At 42.7% G+C, this 22,498-nt stretch overlaps 2 protein-coding genes across 3 annotated transcripts; one reads left to right on the top strand and one right to left on the bottom strand.

Annotated features, from left to right (window-relative positions):
* Positions 1-193: 193 nt before the first annotated feature.
* On the bottom strand, positions 194-14,215 carry fli1rs (Fli-1 proto-oncogene, ETS transcription factor-related sequence). Its single transcript, XM_034528600.1, is given in 11 exon segments — positions 194-1,223; positions 1,643-1,729; positions 1,956-2,003; positions 2,514-2,576; positions 2,715-2,783; positions 3,732-3,818; positions 4,465-4,668; positions 7,254-7,334; positions 7,337-7,422; positions 8,462-8,658; positions 14,003-14,215. Coding segments are annotated over 11 exon segments (1,464 nt in total). The 5' UTR covers positions 14,021-14,215; the 3' UTR covers positions 194-699.
* A 3,459-nt stretch (positions 14,216-17,674) lies between these two features.
* On the top strand, positions 17,675-22,059 carry etsrp (ETS1-related protein). 2 transcript variants are annotated; one of them, XM_034528989.1, is made up of 8 exons: positions 17,675-17,737; positions 18,328-18,409; positions 19,652-19,774; positions 19,877-19,951; positions 20,036-20,167; positions 20,246-20,503; positions 20,752-20,870; positions 21,354-22,059. In XM_034528989.1, the coding sequence occupies exons 1-8, from the start codon at positions 17,684-17,686 to the stop codon at positions 21,636-21,638; spliced, it is 1,128 nt and encodes a 375-aa protein (XP_034384880.1). In that variant the 5' UTR covers positions 17,675-17,683; the 3' UTR covers positions 21,639-22,059. The 2 variants fall into 2 exon arrangements, with proteins under 2 accessions (XP_034384880.1, XP_034384881.1); XM_034528990.1 differs by having other exon boundaries at positions 19,685-19,774.
* Positions 22,060-22,498: the final 439 nt, after the last annotated feature.

Genomic DNA, 22,498 nt, shown 5'->3' on the forward strand with positions numbered 1-22,498 from the left:
CAACCTGCTGTAGCATCATATTCAACAGATGAATAGGACCGTGGTGTTAATCTTCAAGCTCTTGGCAAAGACTCCAAAAAGCAAGTTTTCCAAAATCTGTATTCTTTGAACAAAATGCATATTTACGTAATTTTGTCAGGTAAAGCCAACCGTTTATACTTAATCTGTAAATGATGAAACTCTCAGGAGCCAATTTTCAGATACAAGCATTGTTTATTAGCTTTACATTGTGAGTAAATGTTATATTGCTACATAACCATCATTCTATACAATTTATCTTTTACAAATGTCAGGTCATTGAATGTGATATCTGCAGAACAGTTTCTAAACCGTTAGCTACTCTCACAGTAAAGGCAATGATTTTACAACGGGTACAAATCAAACAAGGTACTTACAAAAAAACTTGGTTTCATAACATCTGAATAACCGTTAATCAGTATATTTATAAAAATCTTGGGAGGCGTACAATGCCAATCCCTTGCATTCCTCAGTTAATTAACCCTCGCGTGTTATCCATTTTTCATGAAGGACTGAGACTAAAACAAAAACAGCGCCCTTATACAATCCGACCCCTAGCGTCATACCTCCTTCATTTCAGACAAGGGTTCAGCTCGGGTGCATCCTGAATGGAGTGAATGTGTCTTCAGGACGTTTGGGTTCCTCTCACGTTATCCCGCTCAGGTGTGAAATGCATCGTCCTCAGTAGTACGAGCTCAGGTGGGAGTGGGTGGTGGGATGCCTGGTCATGGCTGACCCAGGGTATATGGGGCTGTTGGGTGAGTTCCAGTACGTGGACGGAGGGCTGAAGAAGTTGCCGGGGGAGACGGGCATAGGGGCAGGATGGCCGCCCATGAAGTTCATTTTGGGCTGGTGGCTGTGGTAGGGCTGGACGTAGGACATCTCAGTCTGGTACTTAACAATCCCCCCTTCCGCCGAGTGATTCTGGTGGGCCTGCGAGATGCCTTGGAAGTCAAACTTGTAGGCGTAGCGCTTCCCGTGCACCTTCGTCATGATGTTCTTGTCGTAGTAGTAGCGCAGAGCGCGGCTCAGCTTGTCGTAGTTCATGTTGGGCTTGCTCTTGCGCTCGCCCCAGCGCTTGGCCACCTCGTCCGGGTCGGTCATCTTGAACTCGCCGTTGGTGCCCTCCCAGGTGATGATGCCGGCGTTGTTGCTGTCAGACAGCAGCTCCAGCAGGAACTGCCACAGCTGGATCTGCCCCGAACCTGGGAGGGGAAATGGGAAAAGGAAGAGTTGAGGAATCTGTGGCTGACTTCATCGGTTGGTCACACAAAGCAAGACGGAAATGTACGCGATTAGTCGCTGTGAGAAATGTTTCCGAGCATCCCGATTCTTTAAATAAATATTGGAACAGTTTGGATGATTTAATCCTGTGTTGATCCCAAGCCATGAGCACCAGTCAACCTTTTTAAAGTTAGCTATATAGTTTTGAATAAAAGACACCAAAACGCAAATATTCAGCTCCAAGTGATCCAGTTATTCCAGGACCTTGGACAGCACCTCGGTTTGTCTTTTCCCAAAGTTCTGAGGACTTCGGTTGTCTGTCCTAGTAATATTACGACCAAATGTGACCTTTTCACTGTGTGGCTTGGAGGAAGTGACAGACATCGGGGCAGAAACCTACCCACAGGCCTGTGAGCGCTGGGGTCAGGGAGCTTGTATGGACTTTGTTTGGCTGTTCGGTTCTTGGATGTGCTGAGGGCTTGGCCTTCTGTGAGGAAACAGCAGGGCAAACAGTCATTTTGATGAGGGAAGCCAGATTTTGTGATGCAATTCTGCTGACACAACAGGTGTTGCATGATGTACTCCATTTTGGATATGAAGTGCATGTGTGCCGGCCCTTGCTTGTATTTCTCTCGTGTTGCCAAAGCAGACAGTGTAAAGGCCTCATTTGTGTGATCCTTGTTGGTTTCATCTTGAGGTGGTTAGATTCTTACCTGGGTTGGCAAGTCGACTGCTTATGGGCCCTAATGTCTGATACGGGTCTGCAAAGACAAAAAGGCATCATTATTTTGACGTATTTTTTTACGTGATTCACCCTTTTTAACCTTTTTTAATAGTCTCAACTCTCCCTACTACACTTCATATCAAGTTCCTTCAAGATTAGATGGAACATCTTTCCATGTTGCTCGACATCGCATGCGTCCCACTTCTGGTCCGGTTGTGAAGTTATTGAAGTAAGCGCTCGTTTTTATGGAGCGAAATATTTAAATCACAGCCTGGATTTGTTGTGCTGTTGTGCTCGGAAATATCAATTATGACCCTCAAAGATGTGTTTGTCATGAAATGACATCTTATCGTCATTTGGTGTACGAGTTAAATACATCTGATTAAATAGCCTCAGAGCAGCTGGCTTTACACTCGAGTCTCGTTTACTTGAATCTCCGTAATAATAACATTGGGATCATTTCTCATGAAGCTCCTTTCCAGCACAATGAATTGGCCGCTTCGAAGGTCCATGTGTGACGACAATATTGCCGTCAAGGCCTTTATACCTTGGACATTTCTTGGAGCAGGCTCTGTGACTCTGGAGCTGTGTTGGTGCTCCATGGAGGGACCTACAAACCAAAAATAAAATGACTCGTGTGCAATAGTTTGGTTTATATTTTACAATTTCTATGTAAAACCATTTGGTGCTTCATGCAAGAAAAGTTGACCCTGATCATTTGAAATCATCCTAGTTTTTGTTGTCATACCTTTTGGCACTGCACTCATGGTGTTGGCCGCCCAGCTGTTCCTGCAGCTGATCTCCTCAAAACCGCTCTCTGCACACACAAAGAAACACGACCAGGGTGAGACTGGACTGGTACCAAAGGCTTTGAAGTGGACAGGAGGATGGTTCGGCTATCGTAGGAAGGAAGTCAGTAAATGGAGACCAAGAAGCTAAGAGTTTGGAGGTCTGAATGAATTTGATGACCCAAAACGTTTCTTTTGTCCGGGCCACCCCTGTTGCCACAAGATTGTGAATTGTGTCCCAGGAGCAGGACCCATACCCCCCGTTTCCTGCGCCGGTGCAGCTGTTTCCTGTCTGAAACTGCCTGTTGAGTTTTGAACTCATCAGTGTTTTGTCAACTGAGGCCAGTGTTGGGCCAAAGAGCCTTTTTCACTCTTGAAACTATGTAACGCGGTTCTGAAACTCAACACACTATTTTTATATCCCTAAATCATTCAAGTAGTTTGCTCTTATTTTGTGTTTGGCTTGAAAATGTGACCCTGAATTCTGAGCTGTGAATCACACCCAGAAACACTCACACAGATACTGACTGTTGGACTAAAGGGTGGTGGCGATGAGATTTATAAAAACCGTCTAAGTCATAATGGAATGCAATGTGACTTTTTAATGAAGCAGTTTATATGCATCGTGGGGAAAATACTCTGATTATTTACTTAAGTAAAAGTCCAAATGCGACAATTTAAAAATACTCCAAGTAAAAGTCTCTCATTCAAGCTTCATGCTTAAAAGTACAGAAGTATCATCAGCAAAAGTGCTGGTACACTGATTAATTAATTAATTAATTAAGGATTAATCAACGTGTAAGCGTATTTTACCATCTTTATATACATTTACAGGTTGTAGTCCAGTGCATGTAATTCATGTTTAACTTCATATACTATATGATGTACTACGAAGAAACCTAAAAAAATGATTAACATTGAAATGTAAATCTTGTTTGAAAAGAAATAATACAATTTTAAATGGCCGATGATCTTACCTGCTTTCACCTGCAGCCTGGGCTGTGGTGGCGGCGGTGGCGGTGTGGTGTTGGTGGAGGTTGTGGAGTACGAGAACGTAGGGCTACCTGAAGCAGAACACAAAAGGTGACGCTCAGATTATAATGAATGGTATGCTGTCCTAAAGAATGGACGGCCGGATGCTGCTGGCCCGTCGGCCGCCACAGAGTCGTAATGTTACCTCGCGACCCGACTAGAACATGGTGCCGGTCGTCTTCAGCTGCATTTGTAAAAGTGACATTATGTAATGCGACAAGTATCATGATGACTTATTGTATAGAGGCTACAGGAAACCTGCGTTAGCAAAAGAGGAGCAGTGGTCACAACACTGAATGAGGGGGGGGTCCTGTCCTGCTGCTCTTATTCTGTTGACTTTCATTTTAAATAAAGGATCAAATATTTTTATATTATTACTTTATTTTCCTGAGTACTAGATTAATCATCGAGTGTATAGCATTTCAGAAAATTGAGACCAAAGCAACATGAACAATAAATCCTCAGGTTTGAGAAGCCGGAACCATTTTTTAAATCAATGTTATGGCCTTTGACTTTTCTTGTCTAATCATTTCAGCGCTACACATATTTATGGTCGTAAAGATGTGCAGGTAAATAAATGTGTGGCCTCCAGAACAATGAAGACCTTTTTACATTGTTGACCAGTCGGGCGAGGAGAACCGATCAATGTTATCGGCTGAAGAGAGAAACGTCTCTTACTCTGCCGGAGGTAACTGAGGTGCGACAGCAGGATGTCTGCGTTGTAGGCCGACGTGAGGCGCATCATGTCGTCCTTGGTCATCTTGCAGAGGGCCTTGCCGTCCAGCGCTTGGAAGAGCATGACGTCCACTTCCTCCAGGACGTACTCCTTGATGGCCCAGTCCAGCCACTGCCTCACGTGGTCCTGTGTCCAAACCTCTGGATCTGGAGTCAGAGGCACAACAAGGATCAGAAAAAAGACTCCGATACCCTGATGTGTTTAGAACAGTGTCTCACTTGGTCGGGAGCATTATCTTGGCTTTAAATGTACCGACATGATCATTAATTAATTTGGAGAAACTTGTATCATTTACATAATGGATTTCCAGTGCAAATAAATGCTCATGTTTCTTTACTGTCACTGTGCAGAGTGATGTATGCGAGTTTGACTCCAGAACGTTAAATCTCAGTTTAAGACATTTTGTGACCTCACAAATCGTTTATCTGGGCAATGTTTCTTTTTAAGGCCTCCAGCTTAAAGTGTACACAACAAGAAAAAGGGAGTACATGTCATTTAAAGCTATAAATTATTTATTAATACTCATTCTTATTCAGAGCAGATCATGTTTTATATCTGAACACGTGTATGGTGGAGTCTTTAATACCAAATCTGAGGCCTGAGCTTCCGTGCTGCTTTCTGTTGCATGACAGCTGGCTGGTGTATATTATGATCTAGGGTTAGGGTTAGAGAGGAGAGGAGCGTCGCTCAGACATAATCTGTAGAGCCGTCGGGCAAACGCAACCAAAGTGTTTAACACCAGAGACCAGCTGTGGTTTAGTCAAACTACTGGGCAATCATACTGTACTACATATTACGTTTATTGTTCTACAATTAACGTAATATTAAACTAAGAATTTCAAGCAACTGCAATTAAAAGCAAAATAATAATAATTATAATCATGTAATTCTTGGTTGGGGTCTTTAATAGATTTGTTTTTTATTACCTCGATATTTCCCACGGCCCATGAGGTCGTGTTGAATGACAGAAGACTGGCGAGGCCAAGCTAAGCCCATGAAGTGTTACATCCTCACAGCTCCTCCGACAGCATCCACTCTATATTAATAATAATCATGCATTCTATTTGTATTGCATTCATTGATATATTAAGGCAACTCGCAGGAATTGGCTGAACGTTGGGGAAATATCCTATTGCCAGTTATATAAATGCTCTTCTTGATCTCTACATTGTAGGTTTAAATTAGGGCTATGTATAGATGTCTGTCATGCTGTTGAGACTAGATATCGTCTTAATATTGTAATAGTGTTGTCTTTTTCCTGCTTTTAAAGGCTGCATTATAGCAAAGTGATTTCATCTTCTGAACTGACTAGATGGTCTTTTTGTGTACCTCTACTTACTTTGTCATTATAGCCTATAACATATATATCTTTCTATTTCATTTCCTCCATATTGCCCAGCCCTTGTTGTAATAAATGTCAACGCCTTGTCTGATTCAGGGAGGTAAGCTCATTTCCACCCTCACGTCCTGATGGGCCTTGCTGTAACACGTGTGACGCAACATCCGGGTATTATGAAGCAGAAGAACTCGGGCCGGTGACATGGTCTTGAGGGATCCCTCCAGAGAGAGACCGGCTCACTGAAACGTGATGTTGGTGATGCTCCTCAGAGGAGGACAACCCGGTTGGTTTTCAGATGGTTGGACCCAGTGATGCATCGTGAGGATGACATCACAGGTTGAGCTCCGATGGACAGTGACACTTCACTGTGAAGAGGGAAAGCCTCTGCCCACCTGTGACACGCGTTGATGGAATAACAGCCCTGAAGTCACAAAGACGTATTTATATGAGTGTTTTGGCCAAAGATGAGGCAGAAGTTATTCTATACTTTTAATATGGTCAACAAACCCCTATGAAAAGGCCTCAGTTCATTTCCCATTACACTTCTCCCAGATCTGTAAATAGTTTATAAGCTTCCTTTTAAATGTAACCTTGAAACCTTCATCACACCCACTTCTGTGATTTCATCTGACTCGTGTTATTTAGTTGATAAGGGCTTTATAGATAAAGTTTATTCTTCTTATTCGGAGTCAATTAGTCGACTTATCGCCTGTTTTGGTCTTCGATGACTAAGAATTCTTCCGTCCATTTCTTTCTTTTCTCCGGCTGAATTGAGAACTTAAGAACACGTCCCTGGTGAACACAGTCATAGTGATAGGTGTCAGTCGACTAAGAATGTTGTATTCTTCTTCTATATAGTTTCATGTTTTTAAAAGTCTCAATAACTTCCTAAAACAGCTGAGCACTGTAGTATTGATGTGTTTGGAACAATGGAGGCCTGTGGCAAGGAGGAATATCAGATGTTTGATTAAAATTTAAAATATATACACAGTACATCTTGCTCGTAGAATACATTTTTTTGGTAAGATACAAGAAATTGAGTATTGTCAGTTTGATCCTTTAACACAATAAATATCTTATGCATGAGACAAATCAATGATGTGATTTCAGATGTAGCTGCAGGATGATTTTTAATGTCCTCACCTGCTTATCACACAATTTATTCTGGCTTGGCTCTCTCTCTCTCTTTTTAAATAGCTTTCATTTTTAAACCTGTTGTCATGCACAAGCAGACAAACGGAAACCTGCTATGTTTATTGTGGCGCCGGAGGGTCGTGATGGTAGTGTGTGGAATGCTTGTCTCTGATTCATCTATCTCATACTGCACAGGCCGAGTGTGGGCCAGCCCCTCAGGAAACGGGGGGGGGGGGGTGGTTAAGTGACCCAGCTCACCTGCCGGCACGATGGACCCTCTCTTCTCCTCTGTGACGCTGGTGGGTGGGGCGGCCAGCTGGGGGCTGATGCGAGGCTCGGGTACGAGGACTGGTACGGCATCGGCCACCGTCCATTGCTCATGTGTCTGGAGCGCTTGGTGACGCTGCAGTCCACGGGGGATTCACGGCTGGAGGACAGTGTTCCATCATTAGTGTGGTACAATTCAACCCTCTCCAGTCTAAGAACGGACTATCAATTCAAATTAAATTAAACGTCTAATGTGGCTGCTAATCAGAGATGAGTGCCAAAAACATTCCAGTGAAAAGGCCTTTTAAAGTAGAGCCCAAAATTACAACTTGGAGGCCTTTACAATATGTACACATACAACATCATCTGTCTTATAGTTTATTCCACCTGAGATCACTGAGTGTTTCATTTTTATACATCAGATCCTTTTCTTACAAAAAAGTACAAAATATAAAATGTAGCATTTTAAGTGGTGGAGCTAGTTTGATCTACTTAAATAATTAATATATAAAGTTTGGTAGGTAGGTCCAGCGTTCCCCTCGTATGGCTCACCAGATAAATCTGAGAGCTCGTAACATGATTAAGAAGACAAAACTAAGTCAAAATCCCCCATTTTTCACTAATTCTTTGGACTTTTATGTAATCGTGTTTGTTTTCTTTGTAAAACATTTTGAACTTCAAACAATTCATAAACATCCTGAAACATGAAAAGGGCCCCCAAGTAGAACCTGGTTTATTGTTAGGGGTCATAAGTCAAACCAGTTGGGAACCGCTGGTTTAATCTTAAACAATCTTTGTATTGATAAATCGTATGGGTTTTATTTTTAATGTAAAAACGTGCTCTGAAAACAAACTAGTAACTATAACTGTCACACAAATGTACTGGAGTTAAAAGCAAAGTATTTCTCTCTGAAATGAAAATGGAAATACTCAAAGTACAAGTAGTTTTAGAATGAGTAAAGGTACCTGGTAACTTTCCACCAGTCATGTTGTGTAATCCCTTCACTTAAAGTTAGAACACCATAATTATCACATTTGGAATTCAAACATTTCCACTTATGATGGATGGTCATGAGCAAGAAAGGAAATGAACAATAAAGAAACATTTTTAGGGTCTGGAAAACCCCCAAAACGTGAATCTACAGTCGGGTCATCCGGGAACCCGGGCTCCCCTGCGGCCTCGGCCGGTCCTGACTCACCTGGTTCCATTGACGTGTTCGCTCTTTTCCCCGGGTTTTTGTGCCGCTGACCCCGCCCACTCCGGCTCGGTGGGCTCGGGACTCTGCTTGGAGGCGTGGCTGAACCCGCCGGGCGAGGTCATCTCGGCCTTCATGTGCACTGCGGTGTAGGGCGGCTCGAATATGGGCTGGTCCTCGCTCACCACGGTCAGCGCTTCCTGTCCAACAGAGCCACAGAGGTCAGTGCCTTTAAACGTGCCGGCTCACAGCCTGTGGTCTTTTTCCACAGACGGACTCGGTTCCTTTGACGCCTCAGTGAGCACGAGTACGCCCCTCATTAGTAATAGTAGACTTTTATCTGATGTTTTACATTAGAAACTCCTTTTACAGTGTGGATACAACCACATTCCCTTTTTTTAAAGAAAACATCCTCAGAATTTCTTTGTACTTGTTTATTTTTATTTTTTTTTCTTTGGTTGGAACCTAAATTTAGAAACCATGGTTTTGCAGAGAATTCTACAGAAATTACAAGAAATCAAATCTGCTTACAATGTCACCAAAACAGTTAAAAAATAAAAAGCAGTTGTAAATTACAGAAGAATTTACCAGCAATAGATAATAAGGGCCTTTAATACTTTGAGTGAGATATTAGGAATGCATTAAACTAATTGACAGACTTTATATCATATGCATTTGTAGAGTGAATTACACCCTCTGCTGGATACGGTCTCATTCATGGAGTTGTATACATATGTTGAGCTACTTTAAGATTTGCTGGAATTGAACCGATGACTTGCTCAGAGGTACTAGAAGAGTAGAGTCGTTCACTTTTCTCCACTCAAACGTTTATTTTGTAAAGGTTTTGGCAATCTTCTGAGGACATGATTTCTTTTCAAAACCCTAAAATGAGATTCCGTGAAATTGCCCTGTGGTTAAAGTGATTATCAAACCACTCAGAACAATACTCTCACACGTAAACTGTTCAGGCAGTGAGGAGGCCGTCTAATCTCAAAGAGCATCAGTAACCTTACCACAGTTTTATTTTGTCGTTAGGATTGGTGTTACGGGGGGGGGGGGGGAGCTAAAGGTGGAGTCTTCTTGAGATTTAAGTCTGTCTTCCTGTGTTCAGCACCTACGACGAGGCTTCAAAACCACCCCAAGATGGCCATCCCACGCGCTCGTGAGGGCAGACCCTGGACCTGTTGTTCGTCTGCTTCTCACGTTAACATGAGTGCATGTGATGCGACCACGGCAGCCGAAGTGGGTGCAAGTGCGTGTTTGTTTAGAGGAGTTGAGCATTGTCTTTGGGCCTTGTACGTCAGTGCCGGGCTCTGTCAGCGGCCTACAGGAAACCTGGCCGCCATGTGCAGAGGAACCTTTTGGCACAGGCCAAGGGAGAGGAAGTGGAGGACGAGGCGGGGGGAGAGGGGGGGGGGGACACAATGTAAAAATGTGGGTCATTTTAAAGCTGGAAAACAACCCTAAAGGCATGTGGTCAGGGGAGAAGAGGGGGTCGGGTTCATTGGACAGCAAGAAGACGACAGCCTTGATTGAAGTGCCGCCTTCGCATTGTGTCTTTCTTTTTGTTTGTGTTTTTTTTAGCTCAATTGTTGCCCGAGCATTGTAAACCACATCTTAATGTGTGGCATTTCCTCCAGGCTGCAGACAGACTGATAGAGAAGTCAGCAGTGTGTAGGATTTCAGCAACCTGCCTACGTTGCTTCATGGAGCATTTGCTGATGTGTAATGGATACACCCTTTTTTCTTTTTAAGCCAAAGGTTAAGTTAAAAACCCCACAAAACAACATCAAAAGATTTACCATTGTACTCATGAACTGGTTAAACTCACGATGGGCCGTTAAGAAAAGAAACTCTTTTTTTAATATTCCGTAAATTTTTCTTCCTTGTTAAAGACTACATTACCCAGAATGCACCGTGAAGACAGACAGTCCGGTCCCTGTGCGTTATGCTTGCAGCAGTTGGCCCAGAGGATGGTGAACTCACATCTATAGTTCCACGCCTCCAGATTAGTTTAGTATTCATATCTGTCTTCTCCCAAACCGACGCGGACTCAAGTGACGTCACTTAAGGCATTTTATGTGTTATCATATTGCATGCAGCTTCCTCTGGAGCCACAAAATACTCACAACGTTTATTTTAACATATTGCAGTAGTACTTCCAGACTGTGGTGTGTAAATTAAAACATGTTGAATTCTGTAGGAATCCTTTTTCTAATTTCCCATGCTAAAAAACATGTGACCGAAGTGTTTCTAGGACTTCATATTGTCCTGCTCAGCTTCCTTTTCTGTCATGTTGTCTCTACCCCCCTCTCACACACACACACACACACACACACACACACACACACACACACACACACACACACACACACCGGCTGCCTTCAGAGGCCCTTAGGCCGTGCAGAAGTGAAACAGACGGCTGGTGACTCCATGTTGTCGTGGTTGAAGTTGTTCGGTGCTCAGCACTCAAACTGTTGATGTTATCCGACTCACAGTCGCTCATCACATTCAGTGACGAGCTCAAGCTTTCACAACCGCAAACACACACTCACTCTTTCTTTATCTTCCCCCAGCTCTCTCTCTCTTGCTCTCTCTCTCTCGCTCTCTTTCTTTCTCTCTCTCTCCCTCTCCCTTTCTCCCCCCTCTCTCTCTTTCTCTCTCCCTCTCTCCCTCTCCCTTTCTCCCCCTCTCTCTCTTTCCTCTCTCTCTCCCTCTCTTTCTCTCTCTCTTTCTCTCTCTCTCTTTCTCTCTCCCTCTCTCCCTCTCCCTTTCTCTCTCTCTCCCTCTCTTTCTCTCTCTCTTTCTCTCTCTCTCTTTCTCTCTCCCTCTCTCCCTCTCCCTTTCTCTCCCTCTCTCGCTCTCTTTCTCTCTCTCTCTCTGTCTCTTTCTCTGCACACTGGTACACATTTACCAAAATGTGGCCTGACCGCGAGCCACCCTGACTTCCTGTTCGATGTGTTTCAGCACATTAACATGTGGGTGAAGCTGCTGATTATTTTTTTAGAACATAAAAAACGGAAGTGAACGTCCGAAAGTAAAAAAAACAGTTACACATTTATTCAGTTCTGACAAGCAAGCCTTTGATTTCAGAAGCGTTTGATTGTTGACAAACAACTAATCGATTATCAATTTTCTGTCAATCTGCGCTAACCTAAAACCAGATGTTCCCAACAGGTGGCAGGATCAATTTGAGGGAACATAGAATACTTTTATTTTATTTCTAATCTTTTCTTTTTCTCCTTGCGAATTAATTGGTAACTTTACACCTCTAGTGCTGTAAAAACGTATTAAAATATAACTCGGGCGTTGCTTTGATTTAAGGGTCTGCAAGCCAAAAGGGTTGGAAGTGCAACACAGGATGTAGTTAACATCAACTTTCATGCAGCCACTGATTACATGATTTATAGATTATTTAAAGTCTGCTTTGGAAACACAAATGATTCGTGTTAAAGAAGCTGATTTGGTGACTTTACCCTGCAGTGAAGTTCAGAGCAGCCTTAAGCCTCACTCATGCTCTTTTGATCCTTCATCAAACAGTTGCTGATGATGATGATGATGATGATCATTTGATGTGACATCTCAGATAGATTTTAACTATTAAAACTAGCATTACCTCATAAAAAGCTAATAATGTGTGGGCCTGCCTTCTCCCCTGTGTTTAAGGGGGTCTAAACTCTGATGAAATGAAACCTCTGAACTCTAAACAAGCTGCAGCCGACACAACAACAGGACACAGAGCAACACGTTGCCCAACGTGTTGCTCTGTGTCCTGTGCACAGCCCTCTGTTCGCCATGTCTGAGGCCGGTGGCAGAAAGCAGAAGTCAAAGTTAAGCCAGCTGCGCTTTCTGCTGCGGTTAGGGGGGGGGGGGGGGGGGGGGACCGCGGACACGGAGTAGGGGCCTCCGGGGGGGGGGGGGGGGGACCGCGGACACGGAGTAGGGGCTCCGGGGGGGGGGGGGGGGGGGGGGGAGACCGCGGACACGGAGTAGGGGCCTCCGAGGGGCCGCGGACACGGAGCAGGGGCCTCCGGGGGGGGGGGGGGGGGGGTTGCGGCCAGAGCAACACCTCAGTCTGTCCACTCCGTTTCTTGCTGGAGAGCCTTTGTTGCCCTTTCGACATTTTTTCTTCTTCTTCCATGAGCGGAAATTGAGTGCGGAAAGTCTGAGGTTTGAGACCGGAAGCCTGCTGAGTTCAGATAACGACACCTGACAAGTGCTCCCGTTTGCAGCTATAAATTATACTTAAAATAACCTCAAACGAACAAACTGCTGCGACACAGAATCTAAAGAAATGCGTGTTTTTTTGTTTGTCTTTTGATCAAGGAATAATTCAGGTATATGTGCCAGAATGTAAACACAAAATATAAAACACAACACACTTTTTAACGGGCTAAAATCTATTTGGGGTTTTGTGTGTACTCATTTTTGCACTGGCCCTTTAATGTCTTAATGTTCCTTTTAATAACGAATGAATAATGTAACTCGAACTATAATAACGGAACGGTCCAAAATGCACCAATAGAGCATGTAACCTATCCCAAATATCTCTTTAGAAATTAAATAAGACAGACATTAGTAGAATTATTAGTTCCTCAATCCACCGAGGCCATGTTTTATTCTAATACATGTTTCTAGCATTTAAATTAGGCTTGAGAAATTAATTTTGGTTGAAATATCCCGTCATTCGTTATAATAAATCGTTCATAGCAAATACATTATTAAATTAATGACGGCAATTATATTGCGCCGAAGTTAGAGAAGCTTATTCAGAGGGTTGCACGAAAATGAATAAATAGAAATAAAAGACTGCAGGCCAATGGTGTAAAGACACGCATTCGTTAAAAACAACAACATGCATTTCTATATTTGTGATCTGCATCATCGAATAAAAACGTTTGTCTTTTTCTCTCGTTGCGTAATAATCGGTTTTTATTGCTAACTTCATAAAAAGGTACTTTTCGATTTGAAGTCCCGAAGGCCTTTGATTCTGTATTTTCCATATACACAAAGTCAAATGAAAGATGACTGACCGTCCGGAGACGAAGAACAGTTGCTGTAATAAAGTGAAATGTGAAATACCATCTGATGGAGTCGGCTCCTTTCGGAAGGGGCTCTCGCTGTCTCCAAGTGGATCCATGGTGCCTTCAGGGACACCTGCCTTTGGGCACCAACAGAACCCAGCACCCCCGTTACCTTCTTTAAAAGCTAACAGTTCCATCTTGTCACTGTTGCGCTGCGGCTCCGTGGGTTAGTGCGCGCCGCCGCTGCCATTAAACACGCAATCACAAGAAGAAGAGCGCAAAAAGAACAAAAGTCGGGTGGAAATCCTCTTTTTGACGCGCAGCCGGCCGCCGGTTCTGCTCGTGAGTAACGCCGCAGTGGTTAGTTGTGTTATTATACAGCCGACATACAACCACGAACGGGAAGGAAGAGGAACTTTTGTACCAGAAGGAAAGAGTGGGGAACTCAGCCGGCTCCGGGGTGGGTGTCCGCCAGTCGGGGCCACCGGGGCGGCCCCGTTAACGCGTCCCGTGAACGTACCTTTATCGAACAGTCCATTGCAGCAGCCGCGCAGTCGTTGTCATTTAGTCGTTGTTGTAAATGTTGCAGTAAAGTTGTCTTCTAACCGCACTTCAATGCATGCAGGGGTGCATTTGCTCTATGGCGCAAACCATTGCAGTTGCAATTTTTTTTGCTCACAGACCATAACCGGATGACAAGTTTTTTTCTCTCTCTCTCTCTCTCTCTCTCTCTCTCTCTCTCTCTCTCTCTCTCTCTCTCTCTCTCTCTCTCTCTCTCTCTCTCTCTCTCTCTCTCTCTCTCTCTCTCTCTCTCTCTCTCTCTCTCTCTCTCTCTCTCTCTCTGTCTCTCTCTCTCTTTCTCTCTAAATTGGGAAGTGAAGTCACTCTTAAAACACTAAAAGCACGGAAGCTGCTTCTCATGAAACCAACGTTTTACTGCAGAACAACAACCTCTGCTGTTTGTTTGTTTGTTTGTTTGTCATATTTGAAGGATCGTATACACTCACGATCTTTAACTGAAAACAGATTTATTGGTGTTTTGCAATAGTTTAACCGCAGTGAGAACGAAAGGGGCCACTGATACTAGATTACTGGGTCAGTAACAGGTGAAAACACATTGCAATGCTTCACTGGAACAGCCCATAGATATTAATGGGAACAGGTGTAAAAACTTGACTTTTTGTTTTACTAAAAACAAACATTGGAAAATATCCACTTGTCTATAACTCCCATTTTAAGATTTCAGGTAAACTTATGAGTGAGGACTGACGTTGTCCCCCATGACTCTTGTCAATGCATACAGTTATTACTGTATAATGTATTAACAATAATGCATTAACAATAAGTAAAAGCTTGTTTTAAGCGCCTAACTTTTGGTTTTAGGACAAACATTTTATATCAATCAACTTCCTGAATGTTCATGAAAAGAATGGCACTGTATATTTAAAGCAGGTAACTTTGTTTCTTTTATTGAATATGGACACAAATAGATCTATTCAGCTCATCCGGTCTAAAGGATCCTTTAACACAAAGTTACAGGTCATTTACATCAGCCTCACTTCCGGTTCCATTCAGTCCTCAAGTCAGCAGAAAGAACTTATGTTTCAGTTCATTTCAATCTGACCATTTTGAATTCTAAAACAATTACAATAATTCACTTTTTTGCCTCGGGAACACTCAACTTTATACAAAAATGGCCAACGGAAGTGGTAAAGTGAGTCAAAATAAATGGCTTTAAAAACTACACAAGAGGGGAATATTGATTTCTTCACTTCTTCACGAGCTTATAAAATATGATGTTGAGTTATAAATGAAAACTGTTTATACAGATGAAACCGTTACTTCATGAACAGAACATTTATGGGCGTATTTGATCATCATTTGTGATTTACTGGTTCTTTATAGACGTGATGGCATTTATCACTATTTACAAATGAAATAACTGATTAATGGAAAAAAATAATCAGCAGTTCAAACTTACATTTTGGTTCAATACCAAACAGAGCTCCACAAACGGACCCTGCTTTTGCATCAAATCATAACAATCCAATGATATACTGTATTGTATTATATATTTACTGTATTATTACTGCACATTGCACCTCATTCTACATTCTATGTTGTCCTACCATCACATACTATTATATTTCCATTTCCTTAATACAAAACTGTCATTACTTAATTAGAATATATTCTGGTGTACAATGTTTGCACTAGACTTTAACCATCATTATACTTCATAACTGTGTTTGTAATTGTACTATTCATTTAGGTCTGTGGATCAGTAAGTTATATCATCTTGTATAATATATGAAAACTGTCACATTGATAGTCTAATACACTTCTGTGCATTGTTCTGACTACTTGACATATTGACTTATTGGTATTCTCCGGCGTTGCATTACTTTAACTTTAAATGATCCGAATACTTTGTAACAGGTCCTCTAACACGAGCCGCCTCGTGAGGCCATTAGCTCTTTTATTATTATTATTATTATTATTATTATTATCGGCCTGTTGCTCCGTGACAGTCCAGCTGGGTGGATTCCTGATCGTGGACGTTGTTAATCACCTCGTGTTGTAACCTTATCCCCGTTGTGTCCTCGGTCTCGAGGTGGGGCTCCCAATCACGACTCCCGTCTGCACCGACGCGCACGATTTCAGCCGGCTCCACTTTTCCAGATGCGTGTGTGTGTGTGTGTGTGTGTGTGTGTGTGTGTGTGTGTGAGTTGTTTATTTATACAAGGCCCTGGGCTCGGCCTTATCTGCTGCAGCCACTCACGCCGTGATTTCAGACTTTCTTCAACGAGTGCGAGTGTGTGTGGGTGTGTGTGTGTGTGAGAGAGAGTGTGTGTGTGTGCGTGTGTGTGTGTGTGTGTGTGAGAGTGTGTGTGTGTGCGTGTGCGTGCGTGCGCGTGTTTTACGGGCCATTGTTCAGTGGAATGGGTTCTAAAGATACTCAGTATTCTGTTCTTCCTCCACCTCATTAAAGCTCTGATTTCTAAAGCTGCACTTCGTCCGCACCCAAACTGTCCACAACACGCGCACGCGCACGCTGATGAAGATGTGGAGGCCACTCAGCGAAGAAACATAACACGGATGGTTGTTTTGACTATTATTCAGCCATCCTCTGATTCTTTGTATTAAACCGTCAAGTTGTTGAAATATGGATCCCTTTGATATTCATTTATAGGCCTATTAAACAATATGTATCAATAATTACCTGCACTGTAATAACTATGTGTGTTATATGCTATTATATTTCCTATTATATCAAATATACTTCAAGCTACAAGTCATAATTATTTCCATTATCAGTTATGTTATTTTCTCGATTAATCAATATATAGTTTAATCTATAAAAAGTCAGAAAACAATGTTTAAAGAAATTACTTTAACATGTTATTGCTTGTCAGAATGTTTGCCTCAACTGTTAAATGCTGAATAGTTTCAGTTGTTTTATTCAGTTTTTTTAGTTTATTTAGTTTTTTCTGTTGCTTAACCAGCATTGACCCCGACAAATTAACTGAAAACATGTACAAATAAATAATAAGGTTTTTTGGGACTGTATACAGTTGGACTCCATGTTATAATATAGCACCATGTTGGTATATTTTCTATAGAGTATTCTTCATTTTAGATACATACAGAGAAATATTGTATTTGCTGCACTGACAGTTTTAGGCCTATAGTTATTTTTCAGATTAAAAGTTTACACAAAAAAACATTTAGGCCTAATAACTAAATAAATGCAACAAGTAGTTTAACTTTAAAAAGTAGCTGGAAATTAATTATGTTAATAATAATCGGATACTATAGTATAATGAAGCATTTAATGAAATGCTGCTGCCTAGCCTACTTTTACTTGTTGTATTGTCTACTTTATGTCATTTATTTTATACTAAATGTGTGTTTACAGTTGGATATTAATACTTAACTTTAAGTTATAAAATTTTTCTTCCGCCACCAATCGATTCAAAATACGGCCTGATATATTTTGCCGGAAGATTCCGTATTTTATGAATGAATGATTAGTATTTTCGTCTTCTTGTTGTTCGGTGGGGTGTCTGACGTCACGTTTTATTAAACAAACTGGTCACGACGCAGAGCGGGCACGCGCCCCTCCCACCTCCGCTGCGTTTATAACGGCCCATCCGGCCGCACACTGACCACTCGTTGTGTGTAACCCGGAGAAAGAGAGATGTACTGGGACACCACCCTGAAACCTGGAGACAGCAAAGAGCCGAAAATAAAGGTAGGCTCCATTTCACTGCATGCACAGAACCACAATGAAGGCAAATATTGGGTTCATATACCAAAGAAAGAGGTCGGTCGCTTTTTGAACTATTTCCTGACATTTTGTAAACTAACAAGCAGAGAAATGTTTTTTTAGAATGAGAATAATGATGAGTCTCTTTTATCTGTGATGATCCTCGATCAGAGAATCACACTAAAAAGACAAAAGGGGATCATTGTCCAAAAGATCACAACACTTCTGTGCTTTAACAAAAAAAAGGTGTGTGTGCAGCAGGTGACTCACATCTCCCATGTCTGACTCCCCCGCCCACACACACACACAAACACACACACACACACACTCATCAGAAATGAAGGTTAAAAGAAAATAGGCCATCCTCACAGCTCTACAGCACGATAACAAGACAATTAAAGAACCAGTGGATTATTGTTCAATCTGATGCATGAATTATTTCAAGTCTGTACTCAATTTTTAATTTGCAAATTATTATGAAGTGCAAGGCTTTTTTTCATGTTGCCTTGTTCTCTTGAAATTGATCAACATGAATGATGATGATGAAAGTTGTAATCACGACTCTTTCAACACAGATGGAGATTTGCCAGACGGGATATTACACAGAAGACTTCAGGACGCAGGAAGTGCCGGCTGGCTTTGACTTTGCATCTTATGGTGAGTTCAGAGAATCACGTGCACTAGATTTCTGTATTTGTCTTTTACTCCAACACAAGTGAAGCATGATTTATGATGGCACACGGTGTAATCTCTCAGCGATGCCCTGACAGAGGTATTATTATAATTGTTATATGTTTGCACAATCTGTTTCCTCTGAGCCTGAGCAGCTGAAGGACAGAGGAAATATTTACAGACTGTATCATCACATCTGTCAGACACACACACACACACACACACACACACAGCAGGATAGTGGGGTGCTGCTGTGTGTGTGTGTGTGTGTGTGTGTGTGTGTGTGAGTGTGTGTGTGTGTGCGTGTGTGTGTGTGTGTGTGTGTGTGAGTGTGTGTGTGTGTGCGTGTGTGTGTGTGTGAGTGTGTGTGTGTGTGTGTGTGTGTGTGTGTGTGTGAAGAACTCTTGAATGGGCTTAGGTAGGCAAAGCTGGACAGAAACAGGGTGGTCAGGTTAAAGACACTCCCCTCTCTGTCTTCCCTAATCCTTTCCTCCAGACTTCCTCCTCCAACAGATTTAGAGTATCCTCCCCCCTCCCCCACCTTCCCCAGACCTCCATCACTACTTTGTCACACTCCCTCCACTGGCGTTTCCTCCCGTCTCTTCCTCCCCCTCCCTCCCTCGTTTCCTTCAAGCTGCTCCATCCATAGAGCTGTAAAAAGCAGAGTGTCTGGTGCTGATTGGATAGTAAACAAACAACAAACCAAATTCACTACATCTTGCCTCTCTAATAAACCTCCACCTTTTTAAAGCACATTTACTACTCTGTAGATCTTTTTATATTTATATTTATAAGGCAGACTTGGGAGTGAATCCACTTGCAGAGGCTTGAAACATGCATGCTTTAAACATGAAACATGCTTGAAACATGCTTGAGATGCTGTAGAAGTTACCTTGTTACTTAGCCGTGAGCACATCTGAAATCCCCAAAATCAATCCACCACAAATTTGGTTGTAAGGAAATCAAACAACAACAAAAGACAAACGGTGATCATCCTAAAAAAGTGTCTGACAGCACCTCAGTGCCTAAACAATGCACCTCTATTTAAAAAAGAGGCCCTCGGCACAGCTGTCCTAGTGCATGCTAACAACAACAATGGGTTGTTCCATCTGACTCCATCTGAGCTAACAAATAACTTAAAACCATCGGTGGTCCTGACCTCTCCCTCCATCCTGCCTCCATCGTCACCTCCTGACTCCATGTGTGTGTATTGTGTTTAACCTCCAGACTACCCTGGTGAAGACCTGTCTTTTCTGTTAGACAGTAAAGCACTCCTGCAGCAGAAGCACTATGTCGCAGAAAGCAGCTACTCAGAGCCCCCCAAGGCTGCTCACCCATACGACGCCAAAGGTGAACCTCTCACACCCGTTATGGTTATGCTATGGTTATGCTATGGTTATGCTACAACCAGCCACATGTGTTGGACCTATCTCACTTTTCTTCTCCATGCAGTGAGCACCGGCGACACTTCACTCTTCAACCTGGACTCGTACCAGGAGTTCAACTGGTGGTCCTCATACTCACACGGTGAGTTCACACTCACACTGTGTGTGTTGACAAATACTTCTTTTGTGTGTTTGTTTTGTGGCTAACTTTCTGTTTGATGTCCAGACGGGCTGACCGTGGACCAGACCCCAACTGGATACCAGGAGACGTACCAGAGCCTGGTGCCCCAGAACGGACAGTTCAGCCCGGCCGTGGAGGGCAGCCACAGCCCCTTTCCCCTTTCCAATACATTACGAAGTAAGCCCTGTGGATGCTCAACAAACACCCTGTGACTGCTCTATGTTCTGCAGTGTGTAACCCGTCTCTTGGTTCCAGGTGAGACAGATCCGAGCTACTGTCACTCGGTGGAACTCTACGACTCTGACGGACAGAGGCAGCCCTCGTCTTTCTGGCCCGAGTACTCCTCTCCCAGCTTCACTGCCCCCCCACCTCACCTGCCTCCGGCCCCCTGCCCCTCAACCCACGGTCCTCAGTCCTCGGAGCAGTACTGCCCCCGTGTGGTCAAACGCAAGAGCACACATCCACAGAGGCCCGACAGGGAGGGCCAGATGACAGGGATGTCAGCTTATCCAGGTTTGATCTCTCATCTCTTCTGAGCTGCTCTGATCAAAAGTGTATGAATGAAAGAAAATAGCACCACTTTGACGAGCTACAACATTAAAATGTAGGGGTCTCAAGTCTTTTAGTATGTACTTCAACTTAAATAGACTTTTGAATGTACATTTAACTTATTATGCAGCTGTATTGCTTCTTTTACTTGATTTATTATAACAGGTTGAACTAAAATTGTATTGCCCTTGTAACCACAGTTCTGTATTCAGGTTCTGGTCCAATCCAGTTATGGCAGTTTTTACTGGAGCTACTTCTGGACTCTGCTTGTTGCACCTTCATCTCCTGGACGGGAGACGGCTGGGAGTTTAAGATGTCCGACCCCTCAGAGGTGAGCAAATCTCTTGTCTTTGAGTACTACATGGCATAGTAGTAGTACAAGTAGATTTATTAGTATTTTATTATTTATTTAGTATTAAACTTATACAACAGTTCATTTCAGAGGGAAATATTGTACTTTTTTTAACAACTATTACTTACTGTTTAGATTTTAAAATAAAATGCATTGTTAAGAATTAAATCAGTGGTTTCAAGCCTTTTTGGACATTACAAAACTAAACTAGCGTGTTTTATAACATTATATAAAGTAGTTAAAACCAGCTCCACCTCAGGCAGCTACAACCCGAATATGTTTGATGTGTGCAGTACATTTACTTTTAGTTACATGGAATGCTTGACTTTGCATTGTTTTTGCATTGTTGTGTTGGCACCCAAGTAAAGGATATCAGAACTCCTTCCACAGTTACTACATGGACGGGTTATACATTTCTACAAACACACATTCACGTGAGTGGTTTTTTTGTTGATCCCGCAGGTGGCGAAGCGCTGGGGCCAGTGCAAGAACAAACCCAAGATGAACTACGAGAAGTTGAGCCGTGGCCTGCGTTACTACTACCACAAGAACATCATCCACAAGACGGCCGGCAAACGCTACGTCTACCGCTTTGTCTGCGACATACAGGGCATGCTGGGAAAGACGGCACAGGAGGTGCTGACCAGTCTGAACGTTGTGCCCACAAACACAGAGTCGTGGCAGTCAGGCCCCGGGGGGCCAGCGGCGTCCGAGCACAGCAGCGAAACATGGGCGGCATCTGAGTAGGAACCGGTTTCCAGGACTACCAGCTGTGCTAGGCCCACAGTCTAGAGGGAACGGCTGAGCTCCTCATGGGGTGATGACGGTTTAGAGTCAAATAACCCCAAACTCCTAAATTCATAGTCAGTCTTTTTCTTAAATAAAGGATCATCTCAAATGAAGGTCCCGTAACACCTGACCCATGAACACATAGCACCTCAGGGCGAAGTAACCGCAGCACAGGGGCGTTTAAAGCATGACAAATGGAGATTTCTTCCGCAACGTCAGCGGCCATATTTTCATATGAAAAAGAGAATCGATTTGTAAATAGTGTTCATATGACCGCCTTGTAGAGTTTTGTGCATTTATAATATTATTTGTTTGATACAAAACTCACGTCTACCTCTGTTGCTAATCAGAATAACGTAAACCGAGATCATTTCCAGGCACGCACTGTGAACGTTTTAGCCTGTGTGATGATTGTTTTTGTGTAAATAAACTGTATATAAAAATATATTGTGTTAAGAGTGTCATTACACACACACACACACGCACACACACACACACACACACACACACACACACACACACATGCACGCACACTTTTTAATCTGCCTTTAACATTAACATGTGTGTTTCTGGTACTCATTATGACTTTCAGGTTTTCTTATATTGCATTTTTCGCACATACGTTTTGATGAATTGCAGCTATAATATTTGTAGGTTTTATATATTACATACTTATATTTGACATGTGTGGTCCCTGGTAAACTCAAACCGTATGATATATTTAGTTATTATACATTTATTAGTCTTGTTGTTATTGTAGGAGTATAAATGCATCCATAGTGTGTGAACTGTTTAGCTTATAGCCTATGCATAGTGCT

The sequence above is a fragment of the Cyclopterus lumpus genome, chromosome 25 (assembly GCF_009769545.1).
Source record: "Cyclopterus lumpus isolate fCycLum1 chromosome 25, fCycLum1.pri, whole genome shotgun sequence".
NCBI classification, from domain to species: Eukaryota; Metazoa; Chordata; class Actinopteri; order Perciformes; family Cyclopteridae; genus Cyclopterus; species Cyclopterus lumpus.

Bases quoted from the DNA above. Each gene is read 5' to 3' on its own strand.
- etsrp (XM_034528989.1), top strand. From the start codon at position 17,684: ATGTACTGGGACACCACCCTGAAACCTGGAGACAGCAAAGAGCCGAAA. The intron at 17,738-18,327 runs GTAGGCTCCATT...CTTTCAACACAG, and splicing joins GCAAAGAGCCGAAAATAAAG to ATGGAGATTTGCCAGACGGG. The intron at 20,504-20,751 runs GTTTGATCTCTC...TTCTGTATTCAG, and splicing joins AGGGATGTCAGCTTATCCAG to GTTCTGGTCCAATCCAGTTA.